General features: G+C 42.5%; 1 protein-coding gene across 3 annotated transcripts in view; it reads right to left on the reverse strand.

The window, feature by feature from the left end:
- The window catches only part of DCP1B (decapping mRNA 1B), a 50,457-nt gene extending 25,955 nt beyond the window's left edge, over nucleotides 1-24,502 (reverse strand). The window contains exons 1-3 of one of the 3 annotated variants that reach the window (XR_002174523.3): nucleotides 24,282-24,502; nucleotides 20,377-20,417; nucleotides 17,015-17,142 (exon numbers count right to left, since the gene is read on the reverse strand). Coding sequence is in view for 2 of the 3 variants with exons in the window: in XM_073789177.1 (XP_073645278.1) it covers nucleotides 17,015-17,142; nucleotides 20,377-20,417; nucleotides 24,282-24,428 (316 nt within the window). In the remaining variant the exon portion in view is untranslated. The remainder of the gene's footprint in view (nucleotides 1-17,014; nucleotides 17,143-20,376; nucleotides 20,418-24,281) is intronic. The other 2 variants (XM_073789177.1, XM_019925880.3) reach the window with 2 other exon arrangements.
- Nucleotides 24,503-25,640: the final 1,138 nt, after the last annotated feature.

Consider the following 25,640-nt stretch of genomic DNA (forward strand, 5'->3'; position numbering starts at 1 on the left):
TAGAAGTGAGTACTTACAGGATGGTTCCACTTTTTAAAATTGGGGTATAGTTGATTTATAATATTACATAAGTTGCAGGTGTACAAGATAGTGATTCACCATTTCTAAAGGTTATACTCCATTTATACTTATTATAAAATATTGGCATATTCCCTGTGCTGTATAATATATCCTCATGGCTTATTAATTTTATACATAGTAGTTTGTACCTCTTAATCCCCTACTCCTATCTTGCCCCTCCCCCTTTCCCTCTCCCGACTGGTAACCACTAGTTTGTTCTCTGTATCTGTGAGTCGGTTTCTGTTTTGTTATACTCACTAGTTTGTTTTATTTCTTAGATTCCACATATAAGTGATATCATACAGTATTTGTCTTTCTCTGTCTGACTTATTTCACTTAGCAAAATGCCCTCTAAATCCATCCATGTTGCTGCAAATGGCAAGATTTCATTTTTAAGGTAATATTCCATTGTGTGTGTGTCTGTGTGTGTGTGTGTGTGGTGTGTGTGTGTGTATCTATATCTATATCTATACATATATATTTATATGTATACACATAAATAAAACACCACATCTTCTTTATCCAGTCATCAGCTGATGAACACTTGGGTTGCCTCCGCATCTTGGCTACTGTAAGTAATGCTGCCATGAACATTGGGGGTGTGTGTATCTTTTTGAATTAGTGTTTTTGTTTCCTTTAGATATATACCCAGAGGTGGAATTGCTGGGTCATACCATAGTTTAATTTTTAGTTTTTTGAGAAACCTCCATAGTATTTTCCACATTTGGCTGCACCAATTTACATTCCCACCAACAGTGCACAAAGGGTTCCCTTTTCTCCACATCCTCACCAACACTTATCTCTTGTCTTTTTGATAATAGCCATTCAGACAGGTGTGACGTGACATCTCACCATTTTTAAAAATTAATTAATTAATTAATTTATGGCTGTGTTGGGTCTTTGTTTCTGTGCGAGGGCTTTCTCTAGTTGTGGCAAGCGCGGGCCACTCTTCATCGCGGTGCGCGGGCCTCTCACTATCGCGGCCTCTCTTGTTGCGGAGCACAGGCTCCAGACGCGCAGGCTCAGTAATTGTGGCTCACGGGCCCAGTTGCTCCGCGGCATGTGGGATCTGCCCAGACCAGGGCTCGAACCTGTTTCCCCTTCATTGGCAGGCAGATTCTCAACCACTGCGCCACCAGGGAAGCCCTCACCATGGTTTTGATTTGCATTTCTCTGACGAGTAACAATGTTGAGCATCTTTTCATGTACATCTTGGCCATTCATATGTCTTCTTTGGAAAAAAGTCTATTCAGGTCTTCTGCCCATTTTTAATCAAGTTGTTGGTTTTCTATCAAGAAAAGTTGTATGAACTGTTTATATATTTTAGATATTAACCCCTTATTAGCCATACCATTTGCAAATATTTTCTCCCATTCAGTAGTCTGCCTTTTTGTTTTGTTGATGGTTTCTTTTCCTGTGCAAAAGCTTTTAAGTTGAATTAGGTTCCTTTGTTTATTTTTGCTTTTGTTTCCTTTGCCTTAGGAAACAGATCCAAAAAAACGTTGCTATGATTTATGTCAAAGAGTGTTCTGTCCATTATTTTTCTCTAGGAGTTTTAAGGTTTCTAGTCTTACATTTAGGTCTTTAGTCCATTTTGAGTTTATTTTTGTATATGATGTTAGAGAATGTTCTAATTTCATTCTTTTAAATGCAGCTGTCCAGTTTTCCAAGGACCACTTATTAAAGAGACTGTCTTTTCTCCATTGTATATTCTCGCCTCCTTTGTCATAGATTAATTGACTATAAGTGCTGGGGTTTATTTCTGAGATTTCTATCCTGTTCCATTGATCTATGTGTCTGTCTTTGTGCCAGCACCATACTGTTTTGATTACTGTAGCATTGCAGTATAGTCTGAAGCCAGGGAGCATGATTCCTCCAGCTCTGTTCTTCTTTCTCAAGATTGTTTTGGCTACTTGGGGTCTTTTGTATTTCCATACAAATTTAAAAATTATTTCTTCTAGTTCTGTAAAAATGCCACTGGTATTTTGATTGGGATTGCACTGAATCTGTAGATTGCCTTGGGTAGTATGGGCATTTTAACAATATTATTTTTTCCAATCCACGAACACAGTATATCTTGCCACATGTTTCTGTTGTTTTCAATTTCTTTCATCAGTGTCTTACAGTTTTCCGAGTACAGTTGTTTTACCTCCTTAGGAGGTTTATTCCTAGGTATTTTATTCTTTTTGATGTGATTGTTTCCTTAATTTCTCTTTCTGACAGTTTGTTGTTAGTGTATAGTGCAACAGATTTCTGTATATTAATTTTATATCTTATCCTGCAACTTTACTGAATTCACTGATGGGCTCCAGTAGTTTTTTTTGGTGGTATCTTTAGGATTTTCTGTGTATAGTATCACGTCATCTGCAGTGACAGTTTTACTTCTTCCTTTCCAGTTTGGGTTCCCTTTATTTCTTTTTCTTGTCTGATTGCTACAGCTAGGACTTCCAATACTATGTTGAATAAAAGTGGTGAGAATGGGCATCCTTGTCGTGTTCCTGATCTTAGAGGAAATGCTTTCAGCTTTTCACTGCTGAGTATGATGTTGGCTGTGGGCTTATCATATATGGCCTTTATTCTGTTAAGTTCTCTCTATACCAACTTTCTGGAAAGTCTTTATCATAAATGGATGTTGAATTTTGTCAAAAGCCTTTTCTGCATCTATTGAGATGACTGTAATGTTTTTTTCTAAAAATAAATTTATTTATTTTTGGCTGTGTTGGGTCTTTGTTGCTGCATGTGGGCTTTCTCTAGTTGTGGTGAGTGGGGGCTACTCTTCGTTGCGGTGTGCAGGCTTCTCATTGCGGTGGCTTCTCTTGTTACAGAGCATGGGCTCTAGGCTTGCGGGCTTCAGTAGTTGTGGCAGGTGGGCTCAGTAGTTGTGGCTCATGGGCTTAGTTGCTCTGTGGCATGTGGGATCTTCCCAGACCAGGGATTGAACCCGTGTCCCCTGCATTGGCAGGCGGATTCTTAACCACTGTGCCACCAGGGAAGTCCCGACCATAATGTTTTTATTCTTCAATTTCTACAAGTCAAATCAATGTGATACACCTCATTAACAAATTGAAGAATTAATTGGGGATTTACTGTAAGAACATTGTACCTATCTATTTCTTATCCAGATCTGTTCATTTTCTGTTTATTTGGTACCACAGAATACAAATAAAATATAATATGTGGTCTCTGCCCACAAGAGGCCTGTAATCTATTACTCATGCCACTGCTTTCTTCATAGTCTAGGTAATCAATAACCAACTCATTAATGGTAGTATAATGCAAGAGCAAACGTTTCACAAAATGCATTCTTAGTGAGCAATGTTGCTTCCAAATTATGACCTATCTTTATTTGCAAATTTGATTTTCTCACTGCTATTATCCTCTTATGAATAAAATTACAATAAGAATCTGTGTAAAAGTACTTGTGTGAACATATGTTTTCACTTCTCTTAAGTAAATACCTGTAAGTGGAACTTGCTGGGTCATATGATAATTATATGTTTAAGTATATAAGAAATTGCCAAACAATTCTCCAAAGGGGCTGCACCATGTTTTCCTCCTACCAGCAATGCATGACAGCTTCGTGTGCTCCACGTCCTCATTAAAACTTGGTAATGCCAGTCTTTTATTTATTTATTTATTTGGTTGCACCAGATCTTAGTTGCAGCAGGCGGGCTCCTTTAGTTGTGGCTCACAAGCTCCTTAGTTGAGGCTTGCTGGTTCCTTAGTTGTGGCAGGTGGGCTCCTTAGTTGTGGCAGGCAGGCTCCTTAGTTGCAGCTCATGGGCTCCTTAGTGGCGGCATGCGAACTCTCAGTTGCGGCGTGCATGTGGGATCCAGTTACCCAGCCAGGGACCGAACCCGGGCCCCCTGCATTGGGAGCGCAAGTCCCAACCACTGCACCACCAGGGAAGTCCCCAGTAATCTCAGTCTTTTTAATTTAGCCATTCTAGTAAATTATGTGGTGTTCTCATGCTTGTTTTAATTTACATATCCCTCCACTGTCCAATAAGCATATGAGAAAGTGCTCAACACAGTTATGGCAAAATGCAAATTAAAACCACAGTGAGCTATCACTTCAGAACTCCCAGAACAGCTCAAATTAAAAGGAGTAACAATATCCAGTGTTGACAAGGATATGGGACAATGGATTTTCATACATCACTGCAGGGAGTATAGATGGGTGCAACTTCAGAAAACTGTCCAGCAGTATCCACAGAGCTATACAAACCCCTACACTGTACACGAGGTGTTGGTATAAACCCCAAACAAATAGGTGCATATATCCACCAAAAAACATGAGCCAGAATGTTCATGGCAACTTGACTCACAATAGTTCAAGACCAGAAATGACTCAGATACCCATCAATGGAGAATGGATTAGTAGACTGTAATGTACTGATCCCATGGTGTACTGCACGATACACACGGATAACTTCTGTTGGACACAACAACGTGGAAGTCCCTGATGATTACATTGAGCATCTCTTTATTGGCTATCTGTGTATCTTCTTTTGTAAAGCATCTGTTAAATATTTTGCCAATTTTTAAACTGGATTGTTTATCTTCCTATTATTGAGTTCTAAGAGTTATTTATATATTCTGGATATAAGCACTATGTCAGATGTGTGTGTGTACGTGTGTGCGCACGCGTGTGTGTGCGCACGTGTGTGTGTACGTGTGTTTTTTCCCAGTCTCTGGCTTGCATTTTCATTTTCCTAAAGGTAATACACCCTTAGGTATAGAACAGACGTTTTTATTTTTTTTTTACATAAATAAATAAATAAATTTATTTATTTTTGGCTGTGTTGGGTCTTCGTTTCTGTGCGAGGGCTTTCTCTAGTTGCGGCAAGCGGGGGCTACTCTTTGTCGTGGTGCACGGGCTTCTCATTGCGGTGGCTTCTCTTGTTGCGGAGCATGGGCTCTAGGCACTCGGGTTTCAGTAGTTGGGGTGTGCGGGCTCAGTAGCTGTGGCTTGCAGGCTCTAGCAGCCTCAGTAGTTGTGGCACACAGGCTTAGTTGCTCCATGGCAAGGCAGGTGGATTCTTAACCACTGAGCCACCAGGGAAGTCCGGAAGTTTACTTTTTTTTTTTTTTTAAAGAAGATGTTGGGGGTAGGAGTTTATTAATTAATTAATTAATTTATGCTATGTTGGGTCTTCGTTTCTGTGCGAGGGTTTTCTCTATGCTATGTGGCAAGCGGGGGCCACTCTTCATCGCGGTGCGCGGGCCTCTCACTATCGCGGCCTCTCGTTGAGGAGCACAGGCTCCAGATGTGCAGGCTAAGTAGTTGTGGCTCACGGGCCTAGTTGCTCCGCGACATGTGGGATCCTCCTAGACCAGGGCTCGAACCCGTGTCCCCTGCATTAGCAGGCAGATTCTCAACCACTGCGCCACCAGGGAAGCCCCTGGAAGTTTACTTTTGATGAGGTACAGTTTATCTTTTTTTTTTCTTTTATGGTAAATGTTCATAAGATTCTATTCAAATCTAGTGTTCGGTGATACTACCTGTTTTTAAACATTTTTAATAAGGAGTTATATTTTAGTTGCTTCTACAAAAAATGAAAAAAAAAGGATTTATTATTTAATTCTCAGATAAAATAACTATAGCATAAGCCTTACTGTTTAAACCACACGGCCATGGCTTAGCAGGGCCACCGCAAAACAGGGACATGATCTCTGTTCCTGTAACATAATTAAAATACCAACTTGGCAGTAGTAAACAAACTTCTTAAATATCAAATCAGAATAGCTTGATAAAAGTAAATCGATTTGAAAGAAATACTCTATAAAATGTTTTGTAGAACTTAAAGTTTTATAAAGTTTTCACACAGATGAAATTGATGTTTTCCCACATTACATATCTTTTCCTAGAACTATTAAATTTCTCAAGATGAGGATATATGGTATTCTCACAACTTGCAATTATTATATTTCTAGGAACTTTTAGGTAAATGCAACTAATATCTGTATAAAATCAGCCTTGAGGAGCAGAGTAATTCCTCTGTAAACTGCTAAAATTATTTAGTATTTTCTACCCAGGAACCACAAGGTGTTTAAGGTTTTGCTTATTGTTGGTTCGCTTATGCCCCCAAAGAAAAACGACTGAAGATATAGTAGTGAAAATTTTGGTTAAGCTTTATTGGTTGGCTTGAATAAAGAAACCTAACAAAAAACAACTCGTTGCAAATATTTAACTGTACACACTTAATGCAAGTGCTGAAGGGAAGTAGAGAGATACCTTGCCTTGAAGGGGCTTGTGCTCTGATAGAGAAACTAGGACAAATATTACATATAAGGTAACGTGTTAAGTACTAGTAAGTGCCTGTTGTTCTAGCTCAGCATTTAGCATATTATTGTGAACATATATATTTGTAAATCTGTCTTTTGTGCCAGGATAGCAAACTATCAGAGGGAAGGGACGCATCTTATTCATTACTGAACTCCCCCAACCCAGCACAGAAACAGTATCAATAAATAGGCAAGTAGTCAATAAACACTAGGAAAGTCAACACGGGAGAGGTATATGCTGCAGTGAGAAATCAGAACTAGAGAGAGAGGATGACGACCGTAGGGAGATGTCAAGCTTTGGTTGCTTTTGAAATATGAGTAGAACGTATCTGGTAGAGATTGGTTAGGGTGAGGAAAAGAATTCAAGGGAAAAGAAGAACCATGTTTAAAAGCACAGAGATAAACAATTTAAAAGTATTCTAGGAAAGCACACATTTGTGTTTGGTTAGAACAGAAGGTAAGTACACAGCAGTCACGCTGAGCTGTCCAGACAGGTAAACTGGGACCCGACTACAGCAAGCTTAGCTGTCAGGTGAGAAAGTCTACCTGGTGGGCATTTAAGATTCTGAGCAGAAAAATGACAATTAGACTTGTGCTTTAGGAAGATAAATCTAACGGTGGGTTTGTACGGAAGGGATAAGCTGGATGCAAATTATATGGCAAGTGGTTGAATTTGTGAATATTTCTTTTATTGTGGTGAAATTTTAAACAGCACGAAATTTACTATTTTAACTATTTCTAAGTGTACAGTTCCGTGGCTTTAAGTATATTCACAATGTTGCACAGCCATCACCACCATCTCCAGAACGTTTTCCATCATCCCAGACTTAAAACTCTGTACCCATTAAACAAGAACTGCCCATTCCCCCCTCCCCCAGTCCCTGGTAATCACTATTCTACATTCTGTCTTTATGAATTTGACTATTCTAGGTACCTCATGTAAGTGGACCATACAGTATCTGTCCTTCTGTGACTGACTTATTTCACTTAGCATAATACCTTAAAGGTTCATCTCTGCTGTAGCACGTATCAGAATTCCCTTCTTTCTTAAGGTTGAATAATACTCCAATGTATGCAGATACCGCGTTTTGTTTATCCAATCATCTATCCATGAATTTGAGCTGTTTCCACCTTTTGGCTCTTGTGAATAATGCTGCTATGAACATTATTTTGCTAGTATTTTGTTGAGGATTTTTTATATTTATATTCACCAGGAATATTGGTCTTTAATTTTCTTGTAATAATGTCTTTGCCTTGTTTTGGTATCAGGATAATGTTGCTCTCATAAAATGACTTGGGTTCTTCCCGCTCCTATTTTCCGGAAGAGACTGCAGAATTGGTATTATTTCTTCCTTGAATGCCTGGTAGAATTCACCAGTGAAACTGTCTGGGCCTGGAGTTCTCTTTGTTAGAAAGCTTTTATCTACAAATTTGACTTCTTTGATAGATATGGGGCTATTCAGGTTATTTATTCCTGAGTATGGTTTGGTGATGTGTTTTGCAAGGAATTAGTCCATTTCCTCTAAGTTGTCAAACTCATGGGCATGGGGCGGTTCACAGCATTTCCCTCGTCCTTTCAGTGTCCAGAGAGCCCGCTCTCACTCCTGACACTGCTCATTTGCATCCGTCTCTCTCTTTTTTTCCCTTCATCAGTCTGGCCAGGGGTTTAGGTTTATCAGTTTTACTCTTTTCAAAGAGCCAGCTTTGGGTTTCACCAATTTTCTCTACTCTCTTTTTTTTTTTTTTTTTTGGGCGGTACGCGGGCCTCTCACTGTTGTGGCCTCTCCCGTCGCGGAGCACAGGCTCCGGACGCGCAGGCTCAGCGGCCATGGCTCACGGGCACAGCCGCTCCGCGGCATGTGGGATCTTCCCAGACCGGGGCACGAACCCGTGTCCCCTGCATCGGCAGGCGGACTCCCAACCACTGCGCCACCAGGGAAGCCCTCTACTCTCTCTTTTATTTCACTGATTTCTGCTCTTATTTTTGATTTCCTTCCTTTTGCTTGCTCTGGGTTTACTTTGCTCTTCTTTCTAGTTTCTTATGGTGGAACCTGAATTACTCGTTTGAGACCTTTCCTCTTTCCTAAGTATTTGACGCTATAAATTTCCCCCTAAGCCCAACTTCAGTTGCATCTGACATGTATTTTCATCTTTATTCAGCTCATTTTCTAATTTTCCTCCCTCTCTGACACATGGGTTATTTTAGAAGTGTGTTGTTTAATTTCAAAATATTTGGGGATGTTCCAGATATCTTTCTGTTACTGATTTCTAGTTCAATTCCTTTGTGGTCAGAGAGCATACTTTGTTTGATTTCCATTTCTTTAAAAAATTTTAAGGTTTTTTTTATGACCCATGATAAAGCTGACCTTGGGTACTGTCCCATGAGCACTTACAAAGAGGCTGTATTCTGCTGTGGCTGGATGGAATGTTCGATAAATGTCAATTACATCAAGTGAGTTGACAGTGTTGTTCAAGTCTTCCATAGCCTTGCTGTTTTGTTTATTCTACCAATTATAGAAAGTGGAATATACACACACACACACACACACCTATGTATATTCTTTTTCAGATTCTTTTCCATTATCGGTTATTACAGAACACTGAATATAGTCCCCTGTGCTATACAGAGGTCCTTGTTGCTTATCTATTTTATATACAGTAGTGTGTGTATGTTACTCCCAAATGGCTTTCTTTTAATTAGCATTTCCATGGTTTGTCTCCCGTTTTTTGCTCTGTTGGTACATCCTTCCTTGCCTTCTTTTGGACTATTTAAAATTTTTTTAGTATTCAGTTTTCATTTATCTATTGGTTCTGTTTTCTTTAAGCGGCTGCTCTAGGAATCACACTATACATACCTAACTTTTCACAGTTTACTACAGTTTTTTTTTACCACTTCAAGCAAAATGCAAAGGCTTTACAACTATATAGGTCCCTATCCCCTTCCCCTTAACCTTTCAGTTGTCACATGTCCCATCTACCTACAATGAAGCCCTCCTGTAACTTTTGCCTTCGATCATCATTTGCGTTTTAAAGAATCTGAGGGTAGAAAAAATAACTCCTCTACTGACCCATGTTTTGACTACTTCTGTTGCTCCTCCTTCATCCTGAGGCCCTGACCTTCCTTCGGTATCACCTCCCTTCAGTCTGAAGAACCTCTTTCAGCATGTACTTTAGAGCAGGTCTGCTGACAAAAACGGACTTTCAATTTCCTTTATCCGAGAGTACCTTTATTTTACCTGCCTCCCTAAGGAACATCTTCCCTGGAGACGGAATTCTAGGTTGGTGGTTCTTTTATGTTGGCACTGTCTTCCAGACTCCAAGAGAAATCTGTAGTCGTTCAAGGCACTGTTCTCCTATACGTATCGTTTCTGGTCGCTTTCAAGGTTTTTTGTTTGTTTTTTAAAGTCTGTTTTTCAGCCGTTTGATTATGATATTTATGGGCATGGTTTTCTTTGGGTTTATCCTCTTTGGGGTTTACTGAGTTTCTTGAATCCATACATGTGTGTCTCACCAAATTTGGAAAGTTTTCAGCTATTATTTCTTCAAATATTTTTTTTACACCAGTCTTTTTCTCCTTTTATGGGACTCCAGTGACACAAATTCAGACCTCTTGGTACAGCCCCACAGGTTTGTGAGGCCTTTGTTGTTGTTTTTTAACCTTTTTCCTGCATATTCTGCAGGTTGGATAATATCTACTGACGGGTCTTCAAGTTCACTGACTCTTCAGGTTGGATAATATCTTCAAGTTCACTGATCTTCTTTCCCCTGCCATCTCTACTCTGCTATCAGAGCCACTCACTGGGTACTCTATTATTCAGCTCCGAATGTTCCCTTTGGTTTCTTTACACCATTTCTCTGCTGAGAATTTCCATCTTTCCATTCATTTCTGAGGACTCCATTCTATCTCACAGAGCCAGTAATAGTAACAGCCTTAAAGCCACTGTCCTATGACTCCAGCATGTGGGTCATCTCTGGGTGGCCATCTGCTGACTTTCCCTGTGAGAGTTGTCAGATTTTCCCAGTTCTTCGTATGAGTAGCCATTCTGGGTTGTATCTTGGACATCTTGATGATGTTGTGAGACTCTGAGTCTTCTGAAAACCCACCAAAGAGTGTTGATTTTGTTTAGAAGGCGATTGATTTGTTTAGAATTGGACAGGACACTCCATCCTGCCTCTTGTGGGCAACGGTTCCCACGTCAGCTCCATTTTCAGAGCTGTGTCTGCCCCGTGCATACCCCACTCAGGTGCTGGTCTGGAGCTAGGTGGCTGTCCACACCGTGGGTTACTTCTCAAAGCCTCGGCCATGCTTCTTTGGCTCTGTTACATGTATGCGATACTCCTGGGTGGGACCAGCACCCATGTCAGTTCCCACACAGAATCAGGGGATCTCCTCAGCCAGCTCTCTCTCCACCTCACGGGGGTCCTTCTCCCCAGTCTTCAGGCCACAGAGTCAGGGTTTCTCTCAGAGTCTTAGCTTCTCACGCTGTCGGGCGGTCTGCGTAGCTTGGGCTACCCCTGGGTGAAGCAAAGGCATATCAGCTCCACTCCTGAGACCACAGGAGCCCTTGTTTGCAGCTCCTCTGGCAGACACAGGCTCTCCTTGGGATCCTCACGGGCCTGTCACTGCCACAGGAGCAGCTCAGGTTAGTGTCACAGCTGGCGTCAAGTAGGGCTGGGAGGGAAAGAGGGAGTCCACTTCTCCAGTCCTCAGTCCATGGAGATGTTGCCCTTGGTTTCTGCTGTTTTTGTCCATAGTTCTGTGACGTGGCTCACTCTCGAGTCAGTCAGGAGACAAAGAAGAGGGAAGAATAAGTCAGGAGACTGGCCACCATTCTGGTTACTCTTCAAGTTCTGACTTCCCTCAACAATATGCCTGTTATTGTTTACTTTCAGAATCCTCAGGCTTTTTGGTTTTTTGTTTTGTACTCTGTCCAGAACTTTTCGTTGTAACCAGTGGGAGAGGTGTGTTGTTGTGAACTTAACGCTACTTTGGCTGGTGCCGGAAGCTTATGCTCTCGTTCTCAGGAGCTATGAGCCACCCCAGGTAACAGGTAATGGAAGCCTGGGCTGGAATGGATGTGGGACTGGAAGGAGAAAAGGGCTGTGCAAACAGCATGGAGCTGAGACTTGGCAACAGGCTGGGAAGGCCTCAAGCTTCAGTTTACCGTTACCACACGCTAAAATGCATTTCATACAAGACCTAGCATTTTTTCTTTTGAATAATAACGCCTTTATTATTATTATTTTTGGCTGTGCCACCCGGCGTGTGAGATATTAGTTCCCCAAACAGGGATGGAACCTGTGCCCCCTGCAGTGGAAGTGTGGAGTCTTAACCACTGGACTGCCAGGGAAGTCCCAGGAAGACCTAGCATTACAAACGATCTGTGAATATACATGGGCACTAGAAGTCCTCTGCCTCACGGCTAAGGAGGTTTTACTCCTGAATTGATTTTCCTACAGAAATAATGCTATCCAAACTGGTGCTGTATTTCATATGCACATCATTCTAATGTTAGTGTGCTATTATTCTTAGTTGACTTAGAAACTTAACCACCAACTAAAATATTGTTTTTATGAATGTATTCTGATACCCAATTATATTTTTATCAAAATAAAACATATCTATAATTTTAAGTATCAAATACTGTAAGGTTTCATGACAAATAGCAGATCACTTCTCTAGCCATTATAATCCTGATTACCACTCCCTAAGAGCAACCTTTTCCATGACAGTTATTTCTGCTCTCCATTTATTTCTCATCCAATTTTTTTTCTGGTATGTAAACCTCTTTTCCTATATATCATGTATACACTACCTCTTGATTCTTAAGAAAAATCCATTGAAGAGGATTTAGTTCTCTGACAATACACACACTCACACACAAACACACACACACACACACTTTTCCCCATCCTTCCAATGTAAGTATAACATCATTTCACATTTAGTGTTTATCATTTAATTACGATCAGCAGAGCCAAATGGTGTACTATGATTATATTTCCTTTCTTGTACAATATTTTGCTTTCCCAGGAATTAAGAATTGTCTCCTTTTGTTTTTGATTTTTTTTTCCCCTCTCAGTTTTTAATGTTCTTATGTCATTACCAAAATCACTGAAAAAGGAACTGTAAATGTCCCAAGAGATTCAAACTCTCAGGTGTAAATTTCTTCTTGGACATGCTTCCTGAAGCCTTCCATCTTCCTACTTTTAGACTGACTCATCTTCAGTTCAGTTGCATAGGGGTCATGATGGGACTCCTCTTTACCACTCTTCTCAGAACTCCTTTACCTCCAACCTGTGCTCGGATCCCCCTTTTCCTGGGTGGCCTGTGTGTCTGTCACAACAGCCCAAGTTATGCTGGAGTAACAAATGACCCCCAAATCTCACTGCTTACAATGACAAAGGTTTACTTCTCATACACATTACAAGCCCATCATGGGTCACCTCTGTGCCTTCATCCCAGGACCAGGCTGACAGAGCAGCCTCTGCCTGAACACTGCGAGTCATCATGGCAGAAGGGAAAGAGACGTGGTTGAACATGCATCTGCTCAGAAGTCACACGTACCACTTCTACCCCTATCTCACTGGCCAGATCAATCCACACAATCATACTTGAGCCCAAAGGGCAACTGCACAATATCACCCCGGAAGGGTCAGTGGGGGAAGAACCAAATAGCACTGTCAAGTCCGACATCAACAGGGCAGAGAGAGTCTTCTGCAGGGCAGTAAGGTTAACAATTGTGAACCACGAAGCTGTCGTGGCATGTCTTCCTCTCTCTCGTTTGTGCCATTTTTTTCATGAAATCCTCCCTGCACCCTTGTGGGTCTGTATCTTTTTTTACTCCGTTACTGTCATTTCAACGGTTTCAGGAGTGTGTTCGATCTGCCATGTTGAGCCCAAAGTCTACCAACCAATCACTTTAAAAGGGAACTTCTAGGTCATGGTCTATTTGAAAGATGAGGACTGTCTGTAATTATAACTTTCATTCAGTGTACCACTTATCATTATTTATAGCAGTTTTTCTCAGACCCTACAAATGTCAATAAAGAATTTAAATTGTATTTCCTTATGAATATAAAACTACCCAATATGGTAAATTCACTTTAAAACTGAGGAGTTTTCTAAAACAGCTTTGATCTCGGTGTCTTGATTTTTGCCTTTTCTGATTTGCTCTAAGCTCCAAGCTTATGTCTGCAATGAAATCAAGCAGCCCCAAAGAATTTCATTCTAATTCTGTAATCACAGACAATAATATATTCAACATGTTGGCCTAGCTCTGAAATCTACCTGTCACTGCTGTCTGTAACTTATCTTAAATATTATGATCTACTCGGGAAAATACAGTTCTAAACTGTATCTCCCTATACCAAAATCTTATTTAGTTCTGAAATGGCAAATACAGCAAACAGCTGCTGGAGGGTAATAATACACAAGAAACAGTCAGATTCAGCTTTTTGTTACATTAGTTTTTATTTGATATTCTCCTTTCTAATAACGGAGATACAGTAGGTTCTCAACTTAAAAAAAAAAAGAAACTCGCCTTTTAACTCTGGAGTGTGCACTACAAGACTAAGCGTCTCCTGAAAGGTAAAGCTTGCTCAGGCCCACCACTCATGTGCTGCCACCTCCACTGCTTGGGCCTGACCTCTGGAGATATGCTTTCTCAGTCCAAATGCTCTTTCCATCTCAAAACAGTCACAGACCTCAGTAAATTACGTAATCCCTTTAACCTCAGTTTCCTCATTTACAAAATAGGAATAATAGGATTTCTAAGGAAAAGTGATGAGAATTAAATAACCCATACAGAGCCTTGACATGGTGCCTGGGAGACAGAAAGCACTCAGTAGATGTTTGTTGGGTAAATATTTTCTAATTCAACAGGCACCTTATTTACCTATAAAGCTTACAGAGGTCAAATTCTATGACAACCAGGTTTAAACACTATAAATCCTTTACCGTAATAAAACCATACATTTTGTGTTTGGCCGAAATTCAGTTACTTATTATACATCTTTTTTTTTTTTAATTAAATGAAGAAAGTTTGAGTTTTCACTTCTTTATTTTGCTCTTCTAAATCCACACAATTTTAGAAAGGGATAGTTATCTCCTCACATACCAGTTTTTTTAACCTAGTGAATTTAAAAAACTCACCACAAACCTGTATCAGCTCTGCCTCTTGACATGTCCCAACCTGGCCTATGACATATATTGGCCAAAGTGAAATGTCAGGACTAAAACAGGGAGATCCTTGACTCGACAGATCTCGAGAGGTAGAGAGTCTTAAAGACCAGACCTGAGTGAAGCTGGGTTCATTGTTCAAAGGATGATGAATGAATCTATACATCATCAGAGAATATGCAAACCAGATGCAATTATTCCATAGAGTATCAGAATTATTTAAAAACATTTGAGAGTATCTGACATGCTGAAAGCACCTGGAGCAAAACCCCCTGGGAACCTCTGATGTCAGAGACTCTGAAGAGGCTTTTATAAATAAACGAAATCCAAATAACTATGGCTGCAAAGTCGAGATGTGCCAAATATTAAGGAGAAAAGCAGCAAAATAAACTCAGGAAGGTAAAAAGATCCATTCCCTTCCACTCTTTGTTGTTCAACTGATTTCATTTGTCTTATGGAAGCTCATTAGAAACATTTTAATACACAGCCCAAAGGCTGCCTTCAATGTGCACTCATGGTGAACGGTGGAGAGAGCAGTACAGGCTGGTGTACAAAAAGCAACGGACCTGAAATCAGAATGTGTGGGTCTGTCAGGGCTGCCACCTCCCTGAGACTCAGTTTTCTCATCTGCAAAACAGCAGGGAGAGTGTCTGTCCCTCAAAGCTGTGATGAGGAAGTGTGGGAAGATGAATGAAAACGCCTGGAACAGTGCCGTCTAGTAGAAACATACGGTGAACCACAAATGTGAGCCACAAATGGAATTTTTAACTAAAAAAATAAAAAGAAGCAGGTGAAATGAATTTTAATAATACTTTTTATTTAACTCAATATATTCAAAATATTACCATTTCAACAGGTAAATCAATAGAGGACTACTGAGATTTTTTCACATTCCTTCTTTTTGTACCGAGTCTGTGAAAATCAGTGTGTCTTTTACATTCATAGCTCAGAGTGTAAAATTCAGACCAGCCACCCTAGCCCGTGGGGCGGTACTGGACAGCACAGCCTGGAACCCAGGTGGGGCTGAGCACGTTTCCTAGATCCTAGCAGCTAAACCCTGTGGGACTGAGGAAGGTTATTTTTAAAATCGACCACATTAAAGAGAGTTTGTATTTTCATATCTTTGGTACAGTACATAATATATAATATGTAATATTGTAATAAGAATTTAAAATATTATCTATACCAACTAGACTCAGGATTTATCCAAACTAAGGGCAACCAAAAGTTATTATAAGCCACTAATATTCATTCATTTTATATTTAATTTTGCGGTTATTTTGTTTATTAGGATTTGAGTTACATATTAATCTGACATAGAATCTAATAATCTCAAAAAAAGAAAATATAACCCGACATAACAAGCACACAAAAAAACTCAAACAACTACAAGCTACACGTGATTAAACCATGCCTTCCAGCAAAGAAATAGGAACAGTAAACAAAATATTTCTCTGTATTACTAAATTTTTCATTTCATAGGACCTGCCATTAGAAAGTCAAGTTATATAGTTTTAATAGCTTTCTTATAATTTTTTTCTCGTAGAAATTTAACTGTATTTTCTAAATAGGATGACCACCTATGACAACAACTTAGTTACATGTGAATATAAGTAAATATAGCATTAAAATGATGCTATATTTACTTCAGAACAATTCAATGGGGTTGAAACATTATGTATTACTTGTATTACATTGTTAAGATAACACTGAGTAGTACACAGAAGGCAAATTCTTGTATCTTGAGCTCAAAGAATGGGGTGGAAAATGCATGGTAACCATTTCTTAACTGCAAGGTCTTTTTGAAAGCCAGCACGGAGCACGTGCACACACGTTTAAGCAGCTATAGTGTGCTCTTGTGTTCTGTGTGGAGATGCTCCTGCAGTTCCTAACGTTCTCATCCACTTTTCTGTGGGCTGCCCAATAGTTCAGCACGAGTGGTCAGATGAGGTGCAAGAGTGAAATGGGGACCGAATTCTGGGCAGGCGACTGCTCCTCATTTCAAACCTGACAAGGACCATTTAGTTACCTAATAGAACTTAAACTTTACCAAGTGTTATGAAATTCTTAAGGACCAAAACTCTTTGGACTTTGGTTTTCATTTACTATGTATTCAAGATGGTACTTCTGGAAGACAGGCCCTCTCCCTCAAGCATCTCATCGGATGCTCAGCTGAAGTGACACACAAGCTGAATGGCTAGTCTAGGTCCTGCAGCACCACCGAGGTGCCTTCTGCGGTCTCCTGGCCAAGGACTCGCCTCCCCCAAGCCCCACTCAGGCTCACAGCACAAAGTGGTCCAGCTGCAGAGGACGAGGTTTAAATGCTCACGTCATCACATTCACACTGTTTCCGTGTAAACTCTCCCGAGGAAGAAGCTATCCCGCACCAAGGCATGTGCTTCCCAGGCCACCCGTGCTGACCCCTAGAGTCACTGACACTAAACACAACAGTCACACACAGTCTCAAACACGCATTCAGACTCACATCTGGCATTTCTGTAGAGAAGGAAGGGGTCCTGGAGCTGGAAATCCAGGTCTTTCGTGATGGGCTCTGTCCTATTCTCCATGCTCAGCCTGTTCATGATGGTGAAGCCGTGTTTCGGAGAAGCAGACCTAAAGGTTGCCGGGGGTGGGGGGACACAGAGACACGCCGTTCAGAGCAGAGCACTTCCAGGACAGGGGCATCTGGACACGCCTTCAACCTTTCCGCCCCTTCACCGTGGGCTGCACCAATGTGCGGGACGCATACGGCACGCCGGCCACGCTGGTGCTTTGGTAAAGTCCAGCCCTGCTTACTTAACTGTGTACGTATGTACATATACACAGCTTGCTTCCCTACCTACGCTGCAAGTTCCTTTAAGGCAGAGATGGTAACTACTGATAAAACAATTACCGACAGACACCTTGAAACAATCTTGACCGTTAATACAGAGCGTACAGCACAATTATAGAAAATGTTGGTGTTGGTCTGAAATGGAAAGCTGTGTAATTTCTTAGGGAAATGATGTAACTCTGGTCAACGAACTCATGAGGAGATACAGTATAATTACAAGTTTATACAATTTAAAGCAAAGAGCAGGTATTTTGTCTTCTTCAGCGTAAGGCAAACAGCCTCACAGCTAAGCTGCTACCAAAGTTCTTATCCATAAAACTGTGCAGTTAGTGACTTTTTATTTTTAATTTCATTCAATAAACCTTCAGTGCCTAGTCTCTGTCAGGCAGGAAGAACCCAAATCATTGAGAAACTAACAACTACAAGTGCATCTGTCTACCCTTGGGGGACAGGCCGGATAGCAACCCAACTGTGCAACTTCTGCTGACGAACTGGAACACACGTGCTCACACGCTGAAACAAACAGGCAGGGCCACTGCTTTAATCTGGGGCACAAGGTAACAAGCCCACAGAAATGCCGTGAGCAACAGGAAGAAAAGGGGTTCATAGCTCAGTTTTATTTCACCTCTAACCACTTGATTTACTACCTACAGCTTTCTTATGAGACTTCTAATTTTAAAACTGATGGAAGGCAATCCTTGCCTACTTATTTTACTAAGTGGTAGCGTGATGCTGGGCATGTAATGAATACCGGAGATAATCATGACGATCATTTCAACTTCAATTCTGGGGAAGAATGAAGAGTGACTTCCGAAGACCCCTGTCAGAGGGTCCTCTGGAAATCACCAGTGGGTGTAACTCTATTACAGGAAGACACCGGAGGAAACAAAGACATAATTTTAAAAATGGGGTTAGGTGTTTTTATACAGAATCAGAATTTGATTCTTCAGTGTTTCATTATCACAACAGGCTTTCACCCCTCTAATGGTACGGTTACTACACCATCTCACAATTTATAAATTACACTCAGAGGATACCAACTGCTCTAAAGCAACATCTGTTAAGTCAAAATACATCATTGGCAGTTCCATTACCTGTACCCAAAACTCCCTTGTGATTTCCATGAGCTGTCTGTCATTCTCGAAAGACCTCAACATTCTAGAATCTGGGATCAGATGGTGGGGCTGGGCGGGGGGGGAGAGGGATGGGAGAGAGGGTCCTGCTCTTAAGGAGTTAGATGTGGGGAAGAGATTAAGGACTAGGGAAGGATCTGCTTCTCAGTTTAAAGGTTTGTTTAACTGACAGCTCCATGAGGAACTCAAGAGTATATTAAGAAGTACTTGAAAATACCAACCTACGTTTGGCTTTGGTACAAAACAGAAAATACTTGCATAATCTGTTACTCCTCTGCATCAACAAAAGAAGCCCCTACTAAAAATGCTCTCCCTTCCACTCCCACCGCTGCCTCCTGCCCACCCTCCACGCCGAACCTGCCCGGGCCGCAGGGGCCTCTGTGCGCTGCTCTAGTTCTGTCTGTCTCCGTGGTGACCCTTCTCTGCATCCTGCTGACCCTGAAACCCAGCCATTAGCCCCTCAGCTTCTCTCCTGATTCCAACAACCAAACTAACGATGCCGACGCCTCCACACCCTGTGCCTCCGTCCCTGCCCCGTCCCGAGTGCCTGGTGCCACCACTGGAACGCCCTGCCATCACCCCAAAACCACTATTTCAAAATGAAACTAAAACTATCCTCAAGCCAGGTTCTCAACCTCCCATCTTTCCATTCCGCCAATGAGTCTATCATCCTCTCTGTTTTCCATTTCAGAATCTCACCAGTACTGTAAAATGCCACCGCCCCCCGCGTGCAGTCCCCCAATGAGCCCTGCCCACTTCACCTCACACCCGCTCCGCACCGCCGTCTTCTCCGTGCCTGCACGATGCCAGCACACCGACTTTCCCGCACGTCCTGCCATCACTCCTTTACTCCCCCACTTGCAAGCCTTCAGCGGCTCCCTACTGCTCAGAAAACAGCTTTCAGCACCTTCAGTCTGATACTCCAAGCCAGCAAAATCTCTTTACTCTCACTGCCAGCTTCTAACTCATGCCAACCGATACACTCTCCGCCCCAGATCACTGCCCTCACTGTGCTGTGCCCCGGGGCCCCTGCCTCCGCCTCCGCGAGGCTCAGCTCCTCCCCTGCACTCGGCAGCTCTGCAGAGCCTCCCAGGGCCACACTCCCCCCACTCACTGCTTATCACGGGCCAACTGGCACGGGGTAGTCCATCCACACCGTGGTTTACCTTCCAAGGTGGAAGTGTGGATAGAACAGATGAGCGTGTGTGGGGTGGGAAGGGTTATTATACCTCTGTAACCCACCGGTGGGGATGGGCCTCAGCTACGAGATCTTACGTGGATGTTTCTGTGAATAAACAGCTTAGCTGTGAAGACGATGTACATACTACACATCTCTGTGTGCATGTGTGATATTAGAAACAGCTGATAAAAATTACCAAAAAACATGAATTTACTAAATCTATCCTGAAACATATCCACTAGCTGTACGGTGGAGGGCTGAGAGACCTCTTTAATTTTGATCACGCTTCTTCAAGGAGTGAAAAGGTGGCGTGAGCAGTAACGCTCTCCTCCAAATGCTGGTTAGATAATCTAACGTTCTGACCAGTGTACTTCCAGCTCCTTGCCAATCCATTATACTCAAGCACTTTGTACCATTCATTCCAATTAAAGAATAGTTAACACTGCTTTTATAAGAACACAGAGACTTAAGTTCATCCATACTGAAGTTTACATTATATTCTGAAATCAGTATTCATGACACCACACAGATGCCATCATTCAGTATTCCCTTCCTTATGTCAACTAATAACTTCAAACTAATAGCTTCAAACTAAGTTCTTTCACTTCTCTGAAATAAAACTACACTTGAAGGGTGACACGACAGAGCTAAGCCATGAGTGAAAGACCATCAGTTTCTTTATGAAAGTGAAATACTCTTACCTTGTGTAAACAAATAAGGTTCCTTCCACATCAGTCTTTTCCTAAAAAATAAAAACAAAACAAACAGCAAAACATGTATATTCTGTTCACTAACAGGAAACACTCACAGAGGTCAGAGAACACAAGCATCTTAGAGAGCAGGAACTCGATCAGTTCCAAGCGGGGTCAAACCTACGTAACAGAGGGGTAACTCTTAGCGAAAGGAAAAAGCAGATTTTTTGCCCATTGTGACTCTGCTGCTTAAGCAGTGGGAAGCATCCTCCTACTGTCATTTACAAACTAAACCAGAGTGCTGTCTTCCCCTCTGACCTGGGGACACGGCCAGACGCAGAAACCACCGCTCTCTGTACTTCCTTCTCCTCCTCTGTTTTCTGGTTTCCTTTTCTCTCGTAGTATCCTGTCACCTAGGAGAGCAGCAGACCTGTCGATAACTCTACTCTGACTACTACACAGAAGACAGCAATGCTGCTGTAGTTTTCAGACAAACTAATCGCCTATTTGATGTGGAATACTTAGAGTCAAGTCTGATCTTTGAAATACAATTAGACAGAAACATTACCAAGCTAGGACTCAAGAACTCTGCCTGAGAGGGATTGGGAAAGTTGTAAACTTAAAATGATAATCTATCATTGCAGTTCACTGGGAAAGGCTCTTTTCCGTCTCCCCAGGCCCTGATGAAAATGTTCAGCTTACTAAAAAAAAATTTAAGTACCCATTTGTCGATTAACTAGTAATCAGACCATTATATCTCAGAATTTAGAATTTATCTTTGCTATTTATGTGGTTTAATTTCAGCATTCTATTTAACCTCTCAATATTTTGTTATTTATATATCCATTAGCAAAGTCATTCAAAATTTAAGTACTCTGTAGTTTTGGTGAAAAATACTCTCTTTAAGAAACAAAAGTATATTAAAATGATGATTCTGAAAAGGCACACAAAAAATTGCAAGCATGATCCTTTCCATGCTTGAGTAATTTCATCATCCTTAAACTGGATTTACTATTAAGTGACCGCTTGCTACGAGGACAAAACACTTTTCTGTCTTCCAGTATTTGACCCTGGACTGTTTCATCTCAGAGATCCTAGTCAGGATGTTTCTGCAGATCAGCACACAGAAACCTAACAGCCTTCGACCTGTTTCCTTCCTTCCTTAATGAAGTAGTGATAGAAATTACCTGTTCCCTAAGGAAAACCCAGAATCAGAAATGTAAACGGTATGCTTCTCCTGAAATTATTCTCTAACTCCAATTTTGCGATTCTTAATTAGTTTGTTCCGTGTCTCAGTTTCTCCACTGAAAAGGGATAACAAACCTACACCACGCAGATCTTTGGATTAAAAACATATTTTCCATCTAAGGCTCTATGACACCTAGATAAAAAGGTCTTTGGAAACGTAAATTCTGGTCTATTCTGGCTGAAACAGCTCAAATTCACGTATTTTCTCCGTCCCTCCACGGTTACACAGGGGTAACCAGATGTTTTTTTTCTTTCTGGGCAAAGCCCAGGTTTGGGGTTTTGGGCAACAGTTAAAGCAAGATTCGATTAGCTCCTCCTTTTTTTTTTTTCTTTCTGGGCAAAGCCCAGGTTTAGGGCAACAGTTAAAGCAAGATTCTATTAGCTCTTCCTTAGGTCCTGCAAGTAAAGAAGACTTTTTTTTTTTTTAATATTTATTAATTTACGTGGCTGCTCCAGGTCTTAGATGCAGCACATGGGATCTTTTAGTTGTGGCATGGGAACTCTTCATTGCGTCATGTGGGATCTAGTTCCCTGACCAGGATTGAACCCGGGCCCCCTGCATTGGGCGTGCAGAGTCTTAGCACTTAGACCACCAGGGAAGTTCCTAAAGAAGACTTGTATGTTAAAGTATTAGTTCACAGCTCTGGGGGATTTTAGCTTAAATTTTAAAAGTACAATTTAATGATTTAATATTACACTCATAAAAACTAACAAGTGCTAAAAAATTAAGCAGTTCAAAATTTAAAATAACGAAGTAGAATGTAAAATAATGCTAGTTTGCAAACTATTGGGACTTGGCAGACTACGTGACACTTTCAAATCAACGCAATGTACATCTGACTATTCTGTTAAAATAATCAAAAAGTAAATCTTCATTTACCCTCTAAATCTGCCTTTCTCAATCATATATGTAGCATCTGAGTCACCTAAGAAGCTTTCGACAAATATCAAACGCTTGGGTCCCATATCCTGAGATTTCTGATTTGGTGGGATGCACTTTTTAAAACTCCAAATGATCTTGACACACAGAACTTAGAAAATCACTCGCTAGAAACAAGGGGTACACTACCACTATCAGGCAGCTTCTCAAGCTCAGCACGTTTGACATCTGGGGCCAGGTTAACCTTTGTCGTGGGGGCCTGTCCCAGGAGCCACAGGATGTTTAGCAGAATCCCTGGCATCTACCCTCGGGATGCCAGTAACGTGGTCCCTCTCCAAGCGACAACTAAAAATTTTCTCAAGACCCTGCCAGTGTTGCCTGGAAGCAAAATCGACTCCAGTTAAGAACTACTGCTCTAAGGGTTGAGAGGTGAAAACACCACCAGGGTTAAGACACACCGGTGTTTTGGGGGACTGGGATTTCCTGGCAATGGGAAGTAGGTCTAGTTCCAAAATTCCTACTCCAGTCCTGACATAATCGTTCTTAAGCTTCCTTAAAGCAGCTCATTTTCTGTCCCCGCTTCATTCCTTATTCCTCCTGCCGAATGCCTTAAGTTAGCCTTCATCCATATTCAGTGTAATAAGAATTCCCCTTCTTTACGTCGCACCTGCGTATACTTTCTCTTCTGTTCTTAAGCATGTCCTGTACACTTCTATTAGGCTTATGTTCAGAAGCTCCCGTTGTGGTGGCATATGGAGACGCGGCATCAATCGGCTTGCCCCCAGCAACTGCCCTGCAGCTAAACTAGGTCTCTGTCTTTTTTTTCCTCGGCTACCACAGCCTTGAAGATGAGTACTTTTAAAGAATGACCTTCTAAGGGACGAACTATGCGTTGTCTGAAAGCAACAAGTCCAGGAAGCAGAAAAACATAACTCCTGTAAATAATGCATTGCGCCACTTGCGACTTCTGATGAGGCTGTAGAAGGGCGGCCTCTGTAACTATGGTAACACGTGTCTCAGAGACCCTGTCCAACGCCCGTAGGAAACAACCGCTACTCAAAGGGAACCTCTCCTGTACCCGTTAACTTGCGAGAATTCCCCAGACTCTCGGTCGGGTGTCAAGTCAGTCCAGAGAACGACACACCCCGATCCTCTTCTCTACTACCGAATTTCCTCAGCGGAATTAGGACATCACGCCTTTGGCGCTTTTCTACAGAGCAGTATACAGCCGCAGGTAGAATATCTGCATTTTAAAAGTTGCCGCTGAAACTTGTCCACCTCGTCGCTCAACGTCCTTGATACGAGGACCCAGGCGACACGTGCCCCCGAAAACTAGGGAAACATATAGCTAGGAAGCGGCGCGCTTCCTCCCCCGGGACCTCGCGAGCAGGTGTCCCCACGTCCCTCCATTCCTGCCTCTTTTCGGTGAATTTCCTATTACGAACTTAGGGCAAAGCTGTTCTCTTCTCTCCCACGTTAGGACCTACTTCTTAGTGTCTTCGCTTCTGTGAGTGGTTTTCGGGTAAACTTTAATGACCGGCTGCGGAAGCTGGGGAGGCCACGTGAACTACTGGGGCTGTGTCCCGTCGGAGGGCTCTCCCAGCTGACCGCCAGGACATGCCGGAGCAGGGCGTCTGACCCGCTCCGCGGGGCTGAGTCCTGCCCGCGCTCCGTGACTCAGTTCAACGCGGCGGGAGGTGCCCGCGGACGCCGGACCCGAGTGACCGCGGGGGGGACCTCCCCGCCCACTCGCAGCCCCTCCCCGGCCCCGCCTGCCCGCACGCACCCACTCGTTGGCCCGGTGGCCGAAGGTGTACAGGGCCACCTGGCTGGCCACGTCCACGATGCGGCTGATGTAGGGATCGTGGCGCCGCAGGGCCGCCAGGCTCATGTCGCGCCCCTTCCCGGCGGGGTAGCCCGCCGCCGCCGCCATCTTCCCGCCGGCCCGCGGGGCGTCGCAGCCCTCTCGGCAGAGCGCAGAGCGCGCAGGCGTCACTGGTCGATGGCCGCGCCGCGCCCGCCTGCGATCGTTGCCACGGCAACCGTAAGGCGGCCCCCGCGCGGTCCTGCGAGCGTCCCGAGTACAGGACCATCGCTGGACGCCGGGAACGTCTGCTGCTCGGCGCTCCGCGGTCAGACCTGTAGTGATAAACACGCCTCGAGCGTGCGTAACTGAACAGGGAGGGAACTGCGATTTCTCGTGCGCGGACGCCGGGTGGTTCTTCAAGTGCAGTCCTCGACGCCCCGGCGGCTCCGAGACCCTTTCAGGGGGGTCTAAGGGTCAGAACCGTTTTCATGACAATCCTAAAACTCACCTGACTCGTGCCCTGTGCTGACTTTTGCACGAATGCTGCAAAAACAACGGTGGGAGAAAGTGCAGGAGCCACGCTGTACAGGCCAGTGTCACTTGACGGTGTACGTAAGGAAGAAAAATTATTAATTTTATTACATTTCAACCTTTTGGTACACTTTTAAAAATTCTGTGTGAAAAAAAGAGGAAGCAATCACAGAGCACGTGCCCTGAACACGGAGCTGCCATATTTGCCTCCAGGAAAACCCTTGAGGGCTTAAGTCGCAAGCTGAGCTAGTGTTTTTGTTTTTATTTTCACGGAACACTATTTTTACTTGAAAGAAAGATGGACAAACTATGGGTATTCAGACAGGCATTTGACAGACATTTTTTAGAAAGTAAATAACGTGCACCTGTCACTTCCAGGAAAACAAAGGGTAGTTATTGTCACCAATGATAATTTTTGAGCTTTCAAGCGAGAATGAGAAATTTGCAAAATGTGTAACCACTGTCGTGAGCTTGGCAGCTTCTCTATACTTAAAGTCTTCAACGACGAGATTGCTGGGTATTTGGGAAGCCTGCGATGAGAGAACTCCTCTTTAAAACTTGGGAGAAAGGTGAACGTTGATCACTCTGGTACATGCATAACTGGAGGTACATTTTTGTTAACATATTTCAATAAAGCTTTACAGTTTCTTTTATATCTTTGAGCCTTGGAGTCTATAGGCAAAGTCTACCTTTTGATAATTTCAGGGAGCATAGACACACCCTAGTTGTCTCTCTAGTACTTGGTCCAATGCCTTGTGCTGAATAGAAATTTGTAAATGCCGCTTCTATTGAACTCAGCCGTGAGTC

Source organism: Tursiops truncatus, chromosome 11, assembly GCF_011762595.2.
Source record: "Tursiops truncatus isolate mTurTru1 chromosome 11, mTurTru1.mat.Y, whole genome shotgun sequence".
Taxonomy (NCBI): domain Eukaryota; kingdom Metazoa; phylum Chordata; class Mammalia; order Artiodactyla; family Delphinidae; genus Tursiops; species Tursiops truncatus.